This window comes from Strix uralensis, chromosome 3 (assembly GCF_047716275.1).
Source record: "Strix uralensis isolate ZFMK-TIS-50842 chromosome 3, bStrUra1, whole genome shotgun sequence".
NCBI classification, from domain to species: Eukaryota; Metazoa; Chordata; class Aves; order Strigiformes; family Strigidae; genus Strix; species Strix uralensis.
The window spans coordinates 27,166,599-27,182,079 of record NC_133974.1 but is presented as its reverse complement, the minus strand read 5'-3'; the positions used below and the strand labels follow the sequence as shown (position 1 = coordinate 27,182,079).

General features: G+C 37.8%; 1 protein-coding gene across 11 annotated transcripts in view; it reads right to left on the bottom strand.

Moving 5' to 3' along the window:
• MLIP (muscular LMNA interacting protein) overlaps nucleotides 1–15,481 on the bottom strand; it is a 126,672-nt gene that overhangs the window by 6,474 nt on the left and 104,717 nt on the right. For 6 of the 11 annotated variants that reach the window (XR_012628023.1, XR_012628025.1, XR_012628024.1 and 3 more), the window contains 2 exons: nucleotides 4,809–4,862; nucleotides 3,118–3,245 (listed from right to left, as the gene is read on the bottom strand). The exons of 2 other annotated variants lie outside the window; for them this stretch is intronic. Coding sequence is in view for 3 of the 9 variants with exons in the window: in XM_074861741.1 (XP_074717842.1) it covers nucleotides 4,809–4,862 (54 nt within the window). In the remaining 6 variants the exon portion in view is untranslated. The remainder of the gene's footprint in view (nucleotides 1–3,117; nucleotides 3,246–4,808; nucleotides 4,863–15,481) is intronic. 3 more of the 11 variants (XM_074861741.1, XM_074861740.1, XM_074861744.1) reach the window with 1 other exon arrangement.

Below are 15,481 nucleotides of genomic sequence, written 5' to 3'. Positions count from 1 at the left end.
GTAGAATCTATCAATGATTAATACTAATGTTGTCCTCTGACCAGAAACACTCCTTAAGTAAATAAAGATCAAGAGCAATGTATAACAGAACTTTGGACCTTATTGACATTTTCATAGAACTTCAGATTTCAAGAACTTTTGCTATTAAAGTTGTTTAAAGTGGAGCAGGGCAGATTGTTTCCCCTTGTTAAAAAAAAAAAAAAAAAAAAAAAAAAAAGGAGCTTCTTGTACTAAAACTCTCACAAATTCACACAAGACAGTCAGTGAAATCCTGTCACCACTGGAGTCAATGGAATGAGCTTTTTCTCATGGAGTCTTTTTATGAATGTTGACCTTACGGATGCTATTATTATCTCAAATAATTATTGCAGATCTTTCAGGAATAACAGATAAGACAGAATAACAGCTACAGCAAAAGATTATATGAACCTAAAGTAATTGTATAATAGACTTGGGATTTTGCAAGTCATATATTAATAAGGGCACCTGCATGCAATGTCTTTTTGTGACTATACAGGAAAACATACCCCATGTTCTCTCTAAAGATTCTGACTCAATACAATTCTGAGAATGATTATAACATCTTTTACACATTATAACCTGGGAAAACACGAGGTTTACTTGAAAGAAAGACAGTAGGTATTGGAAATTAATTGTGTATCTCTTGGTTAGGTTTTAAAGGAATATCCTTCAGATCTCGTCCAACTAAAAAGCACTGGTTGTAGAGAAGGATTTCACAAGGAAGAGAATGTCCCTTATTTGTTCTCCTGCTTTCACAGGCAAGTGACAGATCTGATTTGCTTCATGCTGCTACAGAATGAAGTTAAAGTTCCATGAAGAATAGAATGTTCTTCTGAATACAAAGGTAACTCCTTTTCTTTTTTTTTTTTTTTCCCCAGTGAATACTTTGCTTTGGGGAAAACAATACAAATTACTACATAGTAACTAGCAGCACCCCTTCCCTTCCCCTCTCTCATTCCTTCCTAAAAGTCAAGGAGGTGTTTACATTTCACAGAGCATCTGCCCATCCACTCTTTTTTGGAATTGCATAAATCACACTGACTGTCTCTCGCTGTATTTTTAGCTCTTATGGAGGAACATTGTGGGAGAAGAAGTTGAGTATGAGCTTATACATAATTTTAGATAAAGAAGAGCATTTAGTGAGGGCAGAGACTATAGGACAGAGATCTAAGGTTCTTATTACAGCAGCAAGAGTAATGTTGGGCTTATAACTTGACAGAACTTTTCCTAATCAGTTCAGCATCCAAACAGGACTTCACTGATAAAAAGGACATTTTAAATTAGGTGGAGACTTGTGGGTTATGTAAACTCATACAGGATAAATTCAGTATAAACAGTTCCTAGACTCAAGAGAGGTTCCTAAATAAGAAGGAACAATACAGGTGCCTGAAAGATGTTGTGATTTTAAAAATCATCAACCAAGGCCTACCTTGTTTTTTCAAACTGCACTGAAAAGGGAAAGCAGCATAATTTTGAAGAACCAACCACATAAAAGAGAAAATGGTGAAAATTTGGTGGTTCTTCAGAGGCAGCTCAACAACATATCTCAAAGAAGCCACCACCTTCAGGGCAGCTAAGAAGAGTGCCTCACATGTTTTTGCTGATCCTGGTTCTATGTTGCTCTCCTGTCTGTCTTCAAGATAGCAGAAATGTTGATCTCCTTTTGCGTATCAGTGCTGTACATTTCCATCTCCAGCAATAGATCTCAAGGGAAATGGGTGCCTTTGTTTAGTCCTTCTTGACTGAGAATGAGCAAAGGGAGTCATCTCTAGATATATTTGTGTCTTCTCTGACACCCCCTAAACATGGAAAGACATTGCTCAGTCTCAACATGGCCAGCATGGTGTTCCCTGGTCACCTCCTTCTGCCAAAAATGAGATTAAAAATTGGGGAAAAAAATTAGATAAAATGGCCTGTACAAATACCTTGAAAAGTTCATTGGAGAAGACCTTCTTTGATTTGTAACAGAGAAAACAGAAAATGTGTCATCTCTTGATGTTATTTCCTGAGCAGCTTGTGGTGAGCCTGACACAATTATTTCTGCTGTATCTACACGTGGACTGGAGTCCACTTGTATAGTCATAGTCAGTTACAAAATACACATTAGTGACAGGCCCCAGGGAAGCAGCACAAACATTCAGCTTGCTCAGCTGTACCATATGGTATCTGACACTTTTTTGAACTTTAAAGCTAACTATTTGACTCCAGCTAACACTATTTTAAGTGGTGAATAACCATCACCCAATAAGGTGTTAATCAAGAGAAATACAAAGAGCACTGATAACAGCCCAGATAAATCCTCTTCCTTCCAACTGATTGTCTTCAGTCTTTATACATGCAACCACAATTTCATCAGAGATCTTTATTCTACAGGTCATGGTACAAATGTTCCAACTGCTGGAGTACATTTAAGATTTTTAATAAATTGGTTGATAGAAATTATGTTCAAAGTGTTTGTTTAAAATACAAGGAAACTTTTAGAAGACAGTGTTATATATTTTATCTGCCTTGGAACAGACCAAGTTGGCCTCCAACCAAAGGAATTTTGCACTTCTGTTGTCATTGTCAATTCGGAAAATGCTACAACTTCATGTTTTCAAGAATATCTCAGTCACAGTAGTCTGACTTTACTATATCAGTACGAGATGCTTCACTTTCTGAACTGATCTTAATAATGCATCGGTTAAATTATGTGTCTTGTTTCTTAAAAGAGTTCTCTTTGAGAAGAGCTGTCTTTCCATTAGATCTGCAAAGGTCTCCCTCAATGTGTAAATTGTAAAGAAAGATGATAGATGGGGATCTAGCTGTTTTCTTTCCTCTATTTTATTTTCAAATACAGGAAAATCAGCTGCATCGTCAGAGGCTGCATATATATACACATATTCATACATATATATACACACACTTATACAAATACACATATGAACATATGTATATATGTATATACACATACATAGTTTAGAGTGCCTGAGGTAGTGAAAATCTGTTTCATCTCAACACCAAATTAATCCTCAGAACTGTTCTCTCCACCCTCTAATGAAATATTTCTACTTCAGTAATATTTCAGAAACTTTACAAGTGAGATGGAAAAACAACCTATCTGAGAAAGTCAGCAAGGTATTTGTTGTCTAACTTCATTCTGTGAAGGCATCTTGGGGCTTCCTTTGGATAGATCCACAGCAGAAACCATAACAACTGTTTTTGAGAGAACCAAGAAGTAGCTCCTGGGAGGCAGAGAAAAGGGGATTGATGGTGTAGAAACAAGCAGAAAGGTCAAAGGCAAGGAAAAAGGGAGGAGGCTGGAAGACTGTGATGAAGATTGAAACAAAAAGAGATATGAAGTAGCTCTAAGTCCCTGGCCCCCTTCACAGAGAGGCCAGGGATGCACATAAGAGTCTACATTCATGTCTCATATATTCCTGGTGTAGAACAGCAGTCTGTTGATCCACCCAAGAAGTGAGATATCTACCTTTTATTGTTTTTCTTTCTTTTACTTTTTTTAACCTTTTTTTTTCCACTAGAAACTGAGATAAACTTTGAGGATATATTGACAGGCTGTCAAGAAACTCAGAATTCAGGCAAACTGCTTCCAACATGTGAAGGCCTTGACCTCAAAACTTCCTCAATATTTTTCAAAGCAACGTTACTCATTTAGTAACAATTATTGGCAAACATCCATTTCATCTATTTAAATGCTCATTTTGCTGATTTTAGCAAGACTAGAATCTAATTTTAAAATAATAAATTAAAAACAAACTGTATTATGAAAATGTAATTATTGTTCTTATCTATACTGTTAAACATCAAAAAACTTGTGAAATAATTATGAGCATGCGCCTGGTAACCAAAAGAGGTCTCGGTAGTAAAAAAATCACTCCTGTGTCATAAATGTACTCATACTGTTATTATTGGTAATAAGTTAGATCTTCTTGTGTGAATTTCTAAAATAATATTGAAAATGTCCTTTAAGTAAAGATGTTCTACTACATTCCAAAGTCTACAGTAAAGAATATATAGCTAATTAAATTGCATATGTTTATTTCAACAGTGAGGGTATAATTCAGCTTCATGTTCATGACCTTGCTGGAAAACGGCTTGCCTATGCCAGCAGAACCTTTTTAATTTTTATATGCTCTGTCTCAAGAGAAAATTGATAGTGTGTAGCAGACTGCTTCAGCTCTTACTGAATAAATTATCCAGGGTGGTAACTATTAAGGTCCTAGAGTTTAGATATGTAAAAGTAGTGGTGAATTGGTCACTGAATTTAGACTTCAAGTTGATTTGTGTCCTTCTTCAAAGTCAAATAAAACTGACACTGAATTTTGATACTGGGCAAACTTGCACTATGTGTTGTTTTATGTTTTCTTGGCAGTCCTTTATGAAATTCTCAATAACTAATTATCCTAAGTGCTTCTGGTGGTTGTTGTGTCTGTATTTAAAACAGAAACAATAGCAGTGAGTGCAAATTGTGGGGTGCGTGATTTAAATGGGGCTAACTGCATAATTTAACAAATCCTGCTTTTTAACATCCCAACACATATCAGGAACCTGAAGTGTAGATGTTAGTGTTACTCCAAATTCACATAAGCAACACAGTCTGCAAAACAGCTCTGTTTTTTTAATTCATTAATCATTAATAATAATTAATGCTTACCTAGTCCGTGCACTGGACAAAAGCAGATTTGAGAGGTCAGCACATTTTTGCTCATCAACTCTACACAAGCCACATAAATAAAAGATAAAGCTAGCATGCAAATGCTTAAACCCATTAAATGTCAACTGATTACCTCCTTAGAGCTGAGTGTTTCATTTTCTGGAATAGGCACTATAGGATGACTGGGCTGCCAAGCCAGGATGTCACAGGTTGGAGAGAGCATGAGATTAAAAATAGGAAAAAGATATACATTATCAGTTCAATTTCTATATAAAATATCACTAAAGTTTAATAATGAGAGCCAGTACCCTCAGTGATACAAAGGACAGCAAGACAATGAGATCTCATTTGTGTTCAACAGACTCCCTGTTGAACAGGCTCTCTCTTACCATTCCTTGTCTGTATGAAAATCTATTTCAAGGTATGGCCTGTTTTCTGTAATATCATATTCCCATAATTAAAAGGGTGGGGAAGGGGTAAATGACTTTCCAATTTGAAAGAGGCATCTCAAGTGAAAATCACAGCAAGGGACCTGCCTTATAATAAATACATTTAGTATGAGATAATGCACATAAAGTTATTTAAAACTGCAACCGTATTTCTGTCACTTTAAATATCTGTCTTCTTAAATCTCATCCAAAAGAGTTCTCCTTAATCTTAAATTTCATAGACATAAATCATGCAAACATTTAACTAAAAAAGCTGTATAACAGTAATTAGTATGTGCAGAAAGGAGTTTTAGATCCAGTAATTTTCCATTGGTTTGAGTATTATATGACTTGCTTCTGAGTAATGAAGTTTGATGGATGTGACTCAAGTGAAGAACCATACAAATTTCAATAAGATTTTAATTAGAATACAGGTAAGTAGATGAGCTGGAGCTTATAAAGGCAATGTTAAGATCATAAGCTTGTGAGGTTTTCCTATACAGTGACACAGAGACATATTCTTTAAGGCAAAGGTTGTTGAAAGTGTTGAGGTTTGGGTATTTTAGAATTGTACAAAAACAAAGTTGGAAGGAACCCACTATATTCAATGTATCAAAGGCATTACTCTGTTTTGCTATTTAGATCAAATAGTAAATAAACAAATGGTGTGTTGTTTAGAAAATATTTCTCTTGCCCTGAGAAAATTAGTTTTGAAACTGCTTTTTGAGAAGCAAAACTGATCTGCTAAACTGGCCCTATATGCAAAGAAGGATACTGAAGTGGAATATACACTAATTTTCTGCACTTACATTATGGATCTGCTACGTATTGCTCTCTGCCTTTGTAAATTTGCCTTGATTCATTGTCAGGAAAGCAGGAATCAACTCTAGCAACAACAGCAGCAATGACAAAACAACAGCAGCAGTTACAGAAACTTTGAACCATTTATCTTTTTTTCTTGAAATGAAAAGGCAAGTGAATAACTTTAGTCATAAGATTATTTACTTATTCAATAAATCTAGATAAGGGAATAATTTTAGGCAAAGGAAGGGTAAGGAAGGGGCAAGGAGCCTAGATCGTCTCAGCAACAACATCCCTCCCACCCTCTGCTGCACACCTGGCTCCTTGTTTCAGCTGGCAGAGCCACTGAGGTGGCCCCCAGATCTTACGCTACCACACTGGTACAACCAGCTCTTCACAACAGACGCAGGCAGCGTTTACAGCCTACATGGGAGCTAGAAGTCCCATTTCCAAACCCAGCATCCTGCAGCTACCTAGGGCGGGCAATCCTTGGTGATACACAGGTGCAAAGTTCTAGCAACACCTGTGGTATTTTGGCAAGCTTATTTCATTGAAATAAACCCTAGAGTTGAGTTACCTACTGCCTCATCAGAATATGGCATCTCTGTAATCCAGGCAAAGTAAGAAGGGTCAACCACAAAGAGAAGAGGGAAAGGATCGATCATTTTCTGTTTACTTTCTGATGTGCAGCGAAGCTCTTGAGAAGAATTGTCCACTGCTTGCAAGAAAGAAAAGCTCCCTAGTCAGATAGTGAGGTAGTGATCTGAGAATGCAGCAGCTCTTTTTCTCAAATTGTCCAGAGAGCCAATCAATGAAAAATGCACTTTTATTGTGTTATCTTCTCCTGGCCTTTCTTGCTGGTATTCATTGCCTACCGTGTTAACCTGAAATGCCTCTCTGAGTCATGATTCTGCTTTATCTTGTTCTTGAGTATGAGGCCTCAAGTCCCTCCTTAGACCTGACAAACGTAATGTTCTTTTTTTGTCCAAGAAATATATTTGCCTCCTTTATTTTGATAGCATCCTCTTTTCAAACTAAAGAGCCAACATGTATAACAGTCTCCATAGAGAGGGAAAATTATCTTTATTTTCTGAAGAGACACTGTTAACATTGATTATGTAGGAGAGGCTTAACTGAAAGAAGTGAGAGGCAAACAAGGACTTCACTGATTAATAATGGGGCAAAAGTTAATGCAAGCTTAAGACTTGGAGAAAAACTAAAAAATGTACAGCGCTCTCTCTTTTCACTTAGCTTCTGTGGCATAAAACCTCTGAAGTTATTGTAGAAGATTCTATGCATTCTACTAGTCAGGCATCTGGAGACCTGATTTTGCCATGACACAAGGTCTAGTCTTAAGGAATTTATGTATGGCTACATTTACAAAGAACTTTAAGTAGTCCTTCAGTGACTATAGAGCACATAAGCCAAGTGCTGCATCCTTTCTGCTGAAACAATATTTAGTCTTGCAGGTCCCTGAAAGAAGGGTGTTGAGATCTTCCCTGGAATCATGGATCTGCTTCTGCCAGCTGCAAAGGAGCTGAGTGCCTTGGCCTCAGTGACTTCATCCTAACAAGCTAGAGGCCTGTTCTCTGTGTTACTTCCATCAAGTGTGAATGTAATCTGAAATGTGTCAGTCTTGCTATGGAAAATGTCCTGTGACTGTCCTCCCAGAGTTTAACCAGGAGACTAGAGGGTCTTATTCTGCCCTCCTTTATTTTTCCATATGATTTTGGTGTTCTTTAATGCACATCACGACAGTCCCACAAGCAGGATGGAACTTGCTGTCCCAGTACACTTGCTTTCTGCAGCTACGTGAGTAATGGCCAGACTCTTTTGGAAAAGAGAGAAGTTTGAATCTCTGCAGGGTGAGATAAGCACTGTAATCAGGTCTCTCTGGGCAAGTACTAAAGGAGGGCATTAGCATCTTCATGTTGTCTTCTCTGCATGGTGGTCAGCCCATGGTGTTTAGAGGACACTTACAGGACAGATAGCCTACCTGATTAAACTCAGCCTCATACCTGAATCATTGTACAACTTAAGGCCCTAAGCACAGGGCAAAGATCCTCACAGAATATGGTCATCTCTCTGCAAAGATGAGATGTCAACATTAGAGTACCAGGCAGTCCACTTACTTAAAAGTACCAGAGTGCAAAGTAGACAGAATGAGGTGTGATTAACCCTTCTTTACTAGACATTGTGTGGCTATCATCCCTCAGAGCCATATAGGAATGTGCTCATGTCCACAAGATCTGAAGTGTGAATGTAACTTGGACTATGTAACTTTTATGGGTGTGTTGTCTTAGTGAGACCTCATCAAGCTCTGTCACTGGCAGACTTTCATCTCCAGGTCAAAGCAGCTGGCAAGAAGCCCTATTTTCTTCTACAAATGTAAAAGGATTGTGTCTGTTGATGGTGGAACATGACAATATTGCTTTTGTAATTTCTATTCTTGTTTCCTTTGCCGGTTACAAAATTCTTACAAGGTTAATTAATAATTCTTAACTTTTCCAGACGTCACTCAGTTTTCTGGTAAAGTGACATTTTCTTTATTACTTCTAAGAACAGTGAAAAAGCAAACTAGACAAACCTGCATTTGTGGTTGCAAAAATTGTACTGGGGACAGCGCAATATCCTGACACTATATGAGTATTTGCAGCATGTAAATTCAAAGGGAAATTACATACCTGGCCAAAATAACCTCTTACAGACTCAGTCAAAGCTTAGAAAAGAGGTGGTTATATAACATCTCAGACCTTTGTTCATTTAGCTCTGTAGAGTAATCAGCAAGATATATTTGCTTTTAAAAGGTCAGTTTATCTTTGTTGTGCTATGAATCACAGCTGCTTCTGCACTAATTTAAAGCTTTGTGAGGTGTTCTCAATGTAAGACCTTTTTCATAAATCTAAGTCACTCTCTAGAAGTTGTGCCTCTTGCTAATTGAGACACAGGTTTAAAACTCTTTGGAACCAGCAAGATAATGTACATAAGAATGTTTCAACTATAGTTACCAGAGAACATTCACGTATGCACTATTCTTTCAAACTACTCCGTTGAGTCTTTAATCCACTTTGAAAAAAAATTAGGTACTCTAGACTCTTATGAAACAGAGAGTCATTCCTTCACAACAGGAAAAATTACTAGTTTCTCAAAGACTAAAAAAATGTATTTATAAATGCATAACAAGAAAACTTTTTTTATAAAACAATTTCATAGATAACCACTTTTTCCAAGTACAAGAACATGAAATCTAGGGTACCAGTAAATGGTAAAAAATCCACAGCAGCAGAGCAAGGGCTACCTTCAGCTAATGGGAGAGAAACTATGTAATGTAAAGGGACAACATAAAATTATGATGTCTGTAGTGTCTCTGAAATTACACAGTATAAAATCTATATCAAAGATTCAGACAGTTAAGCACCCAAATCTTTTGCACCTTTCACCTCTCTATAAAGGGAAATGTAAAGTAGAAATGGTGATCACAACACTTATAATGTGCCTTCAGCCATGTATGCAATAGAACATCATGACTGACTTGCAAATTATTACACACTACTGTACCTGTGCATTTTTAACTTGATTTCAAAACTCTCTCCAGATGTGGATAAGTACCTGCACAAGAGGGACAGCTCATACTCAGACATGGTTCCCTCAACAGGTTCTCAAAGGACACAGTCTTGGAGGGCACCAGAGTGGGGTGAGACTGAAAGATCTGTATCTGAATACCAGAGCCTGGAGGAGTTACAGGGCTTTGCAGTAGGGATTCCTTATCTCTAAGTGGAGTGGGAGGAAGGGACATGCACACAAGCCCAGAAGTGCATTGATTTTTCTTGGGCTGCCTTTTGCCCAGGCCAAGCTCAACTTCTCATGCTGGGCTAGTCTACAATGTAATTGGCTGGGGATTTTCTATCAAAATGATTTTTCAATGAGAAATACTAGCAACAGAAAAATGAAGCTTTCTGCAAAACATTTTGAATCCTCTTGCAAACTCTCACTAGTCATTTTGAAAATTAAAAAAAAAGTGTTTAATCATAAGAAATCCCATCTGTAAGTGGAATATTGTGTTTTCTGACCTGGATGTTTCATTTTGGATCACTTCCATAAAACATTAAAATATATTTCACTCTCAGTGCACTTCATGGGAATCATAAGAGCCTCTATTTTCTGCTGTGGGCTAATCAAGTTCTGCAGTTCCTCACAGGGTGAATTTCACTATAGGTGATTGTGGAAGCTGGTGGCCAGCAAGAGTACCAGGCCCGTAATGAACACTTGAGGCCTGAGAACAACAACCTACATACCCATAGAGTAAGGCAGCAGAGGAGACAAACATCTTCTAATCACACGGATTAGAACTATATCCTTTGAGTTAGTTCATATAACCCAAATGATGCATATTGATTTCTGGAGTATTAAAATGTTTTCAAATTTTCATCTGTATTGGAGAGGAAATTTCAGAATTTCCAACAACACAAGTGTTTGAAATTTCCTCCAGCATATTTACTGCAAACTATTTATGGACTCACTGAAATCGAGTTATTGCTTAGAAGAGACATTGCTTCCCTGCTCCAGGAAGGGTCTCATAGCTCATTGACTGATAACAGCCGAAGAACTTTAACTGCTTTCCAGGTGAGTGTGAAATGAAATGGATTTAATTTTCAGAGCTGACCTTCTCCCCACATACTTTCTTCCCAGATTAGCTGCAAAACTGAATAACCTCTGTTTTCTGAGTAAGCTTCTCATGCAACAGAGATCTCTGACCTCAGCTACTTTAAATCCAAACCACAAACTTGGACTGAATTTCCAAGAGTATACATGTGTGACTGTCACTTACTATATTAAAATTTGCATTAAGATCATATTCTGCCTATCATATAACTACTGAAATGATAGCCGCTGTTTAATTAAGAAAATTAATTTACAGTTTATCATATATGACCTCTCCATCAAAGTTCAGAACATTTTGCCAAAAAGAAAAAAACCTACTAATGCCTTGAAGTTCATAACATCTCTGTAACATAGGTAAACACTGACTTCTTTAATTCAAGCTCTAAGTACATACTTGGAATTTCACCAGAACTAATTATATTTTATACATTTTTCTAACATAACTGGAAGTGGAGTTAATTAAGGCCATATTTCAGAGTACACATTGTATCAATACCTGCAATAAAAGTTAAGTGAATTCTAATTGTGCCAATTTGTCCTTTAAAATGTAGAGTTTCCAAAGGTTCATCATCTCACTGTTTACTTTTCTTTGATATCTCAGAAGAGTTTTTTACAATCTAAAAAAGCAGCAGGAAATTGTCTAGAAACCTTTGTGTTCAGTGATGTCTACAGATACAAATTTCTCTATAGCTCTGGGTGTTTTGGGATAGTTTCCATTAATTATGAATTTTTTTCCTTCAGACTTTGTTTTCTCACTGTCTTCCATAAAAGGCATACAAGTATCATTTTTATTTCTCATACAAGTTACATGTCCACCAAATCTTGTTTGATATTTTTCACCCAATAGTATATTTCTGCTTTTGCTATTAATAACAACCTTTACCTCTGAGCGGCTTCTGTTCTTTGTAATGTTGTCTTTTGTTTTTATTACTATATTGCAAGCAAAGACATGTCTGTAGGTTGCAGTTACTATTTGCCAAACCATTAATAAAGATTATTTTTTAACATTCCCATTTTCTATGGTTTCAAATTCCCCTAGAAGTGGAGTTGTACCCAGTCCCAATTCAGTTATAGATCAGAATCCTAGCATCAGAAGCAGCCTCCAAGCTATGGCAAACTTGCCCCCATCACCATGGGGTATGTCATAGAATCCCCTTCACAAACCAAAAGAGACATTAGAAGCAGATATTAGGAATGTTACTGTAATTGGTCTGTTGTGTTTCCTTTGGTTGTTCTCCTAAAATGTGTGTTCACATATTAATCTGAAGATACAGAAGGCTAAGATAAAGACATCTCAGAAATTAGTGGTTAGCTAGGGCCAGAATTTCTATTATATTTGGTATTGGTTTATGTATTAAAAATGTATGCCTGATATCCACTATGCAGAAGACTGGAAGACTAGATTTTAAACAGCCAGGCATAAGACTGAACTCAAGTTTTATATTATATAGTGACTTCTAAGAATGAAGACAAAGGATTTTAAAGTTCTTTTTGGTGCTTGAGACTGGTTTAAGTTACCCCAGCAGACACAGCCTGTATAAATGAGAAAGCAGAAAGCAACAGAAGTGGTTGTAAGTATGTTCCAGGAAGAAACCTGGACACTTCTGGGCACAGCATTCACTGGGAAGCACATTTCAATTTCTAAGTATGGAAAGTGCCTGCTGGGGGTTGATCCTACCACGTTCAAGAAAACAACTTTCTGTGTGCATGTTTTCTAAATGAACAGAAGCACACCAAAGAAATACCAGGGTCCTACCATCAGCAGCTTCTCCTAGAGGAAAAAAGACAGCAAGGCTCTCAAAATTGCATAACTACCCAGGCCAAAAGGAGCGACACAGTAATCAATTCCTTTTTTTCATTTGGAAGAGCTGTCTCTGCAGGAGTGAGTAGCAGAGTTCTTTCCAGGCAGTGCCAGACTTAAGCCATCTCCACATTAAGTGCATGCTGCCATTTCTCCTGTTGAGCCTAAACTACCTTCGTATTCTGTTGCTAATTTGATGGCTTTGAAGAGAGCAATTGACTACCAAGTTATGATTCTTCTAAAGTGTTTTAAGAGAGATGCCTTTCTTTAAATATGAGCTGAGCAAGAACTCTAGAGGCATTTTCTGTAGGCATTATCAAACCAATTCCAAAGTGATAAAAACGTCATCTAAATATGATATGAATAAAATAGCTCACTAAGTCCAAGCAATGCCATAAAAGAATATACAAAGGAGACACAACAATATTATGCATTAATATTTTCCCAACAAGGAGGCCCAATTTGTAGCACAGCACTAATGAACCGGCTTGTTTGCCGCCAATTTCTTTTTCTACTCTAAAACAATTGTTCTGGATCACAGATAGTAGAAGGTTGATCAACCACAATACACCTACACAAGTACAGCATTTAAATATCAAAGTTCAAAACAGAGAAAGAAACTCTCTTCTAGAAATAAAAGCAGCTGGGATGATGTCTGGGAGAAAAGTGCTTTTCCATGGCAACCTCGAAAGGCTGCTGCGTTCACAGAATGTCAATTCCCACTATACTACTATTAATCAAATAAAACATCCAATGAGTTGGAGATGGGATGGTGAGGTAAACACCACTGATTTAATTTAAAAAAAAAATAAAGATTCCCTTTAAATATTCTGCTTACCTCTGAGCCTGCAGACCTGCAAGTGATTATGAAAGGCTGACACTTCCAACACAACAACATTTAGTGATTTCAAGAAAACTCCATTTAGGTCCAGGAAAAAAATTAAATTGGCTTGAACCCAAAGTTGGATATTAAAGAAAACTTGTCCTGTGCAAGCTTAGACCTTTACTCTTGTAAGTAATGTCTGATCAGGTACAGAAATGGTAATTTTTTAACATTTCTCATACCTCTTGCAAAAAGCCAGTTCCATCCAATAGATTTTCAAGGGTGTGTTGCTAAATATTTAACCGACAGGGAGATTTTCACAGGGATATAATGAATCGTGTGCTCAGCCCTTGCTGACAGAAAGAAAAGGCAGTTTGAAAGTCAGTAGGAACTGAGACGTGGTCCTCGACTGAGGGAGCTACACCCACTAATCCACTATCTCTTCACTTGGGCAGCTCATTCCTTTCTCCTTCAAAATGACAGCTGGTTTCCCAAAATCTAATGCTTTCTGCCCTGACAGATATTTACATCAATTGTGTCCCCATGTGAATCACAGAATCATAGAAGAGCTGAGGTTGGAAGGGCCCAATGTTTTGTGGGAAAGGGAGCCCAGATGAGATTATCTAGCACTCTGTCCAAACACAGCTTGAAAACCTCCAGTAAGGGACTTCACCCCATCCCTGGAGAGGTTGTTCCAGTCATTGGCTGTTCTCACTGTAAAAAAATTCTTTCATACAACAAGATGAAACCTCTCCCAGTGCAAGTTGTACCCATTGTCCTTTGTCTTCTCCATGTGGCTCCCTATGAAGAGAGCCTCCATCATCTTTGTAGCCACTCATTAAGTACTGGAATATTGTGATGAGGTCCCCCCTGAGCCTTCTCTTCTCCAGGGAGAAGAGACCGAACTCCTTCAGTCTTTCCTCACAGGGCAGGTTCTCTAGCCTTTTGATCATCTTCACGGCCTTCCTTTGGACTCTCTCCAGTCTGTCCTCATATTTTTTGAATTACAGGGACCAGAACTGGACACAGTACTCCAGGTGCAGAGTTCTGCTCTTCCACCCCACACAGTCCTCTGTTAAAGGCTGGAGGGATTCCCAGCAGAAGCACGCTTTGGAGTTAACCACAGAGCTAAATGTTACTTCAGGCTCTCCATCACTGCAATAGTTGCTTTGAAGTTCATGTTCCTGATCTGTTTTATTCCAATCAAAAGGAAAAGGAACTTTTTTTATAATAAAAAGTTCAACTCATATAATTATTCAAAACCAAGGAGTGGAAATAAAAATCAGCAGTGCCTGGTGCCTGGGGGCAGAGTGGTGAAGGCAAGGACGAGGGAGATGACAAGGCCGATGAAAACAGAATCAGATCACTTGAATGGGCAAACCTTTTATTTCAGAAGCAGCCTGTGCACAGATGAGAGAAGAGAGCCTTTTCTGCTCTTCTTCAAGCAGAAGGACAGACATAATACCTTGGTTCCTGCTGCCTCTTCCCATCAAAGCTAAAACCACATTGTGAAATGATTTGGGGCACAACTTATGGATTGCATCACTCTGAACAGTCACAATCTACAAAACCCACCAGGTCTATCTTTCAGCTTAATCTGTGTTAATTCCATCAGCCACCAAGATTCAGGTACTTGATGGAGTTTCAAATAAAACCAACCTGGCACTAGCTCCAGTCTGCCTAAACACCACAGTGTCTTTTCAGTACAGCATTTCAGATAGAGACAGCTGTTATTTTCTTGTGCCCTGAGCCAACAAATGAAATGATACTGGTTTTAGGAGCTCACCATATCTAGCCTCCCTAATACAAGATACAGGTGATCATTCTGTTTTTTTCCCATATCCTATTTCCTATTTCTGAGGGAACACTTGTTTAAGGTAATTTTTTAATGAAAGTGTGGGTGAATAGTAGCAACTCCATTTACTGGCACATCCTGTCCATTCTCAATAGTGTATTTACAACATATTTAAAATGACTGCAAGAATTTATGACAGCGGGTTTTGCCCTCTAGTGGTACATGAGGCAAAATACAGCACATAATTAGAAATGTATCTATAGGTTGACCTCGTGGACACAGACCATGTGTTTACTGGGTGGCTGGAGAGACAGCAAGTAAGTCACAGTGCATATTATCCCTTATCTCGAGGGATGAGGAATGAAGAGAAACAACTCCAGGGAATTTAGAGAGATGACAGTCCAGGATTAATAGAGAACGGAAAGAAATTCCCATGATGTCAGGATGTTGTTTATGGAATGGGTTTAACAGTTTGATATTTCAACACCTGATACTG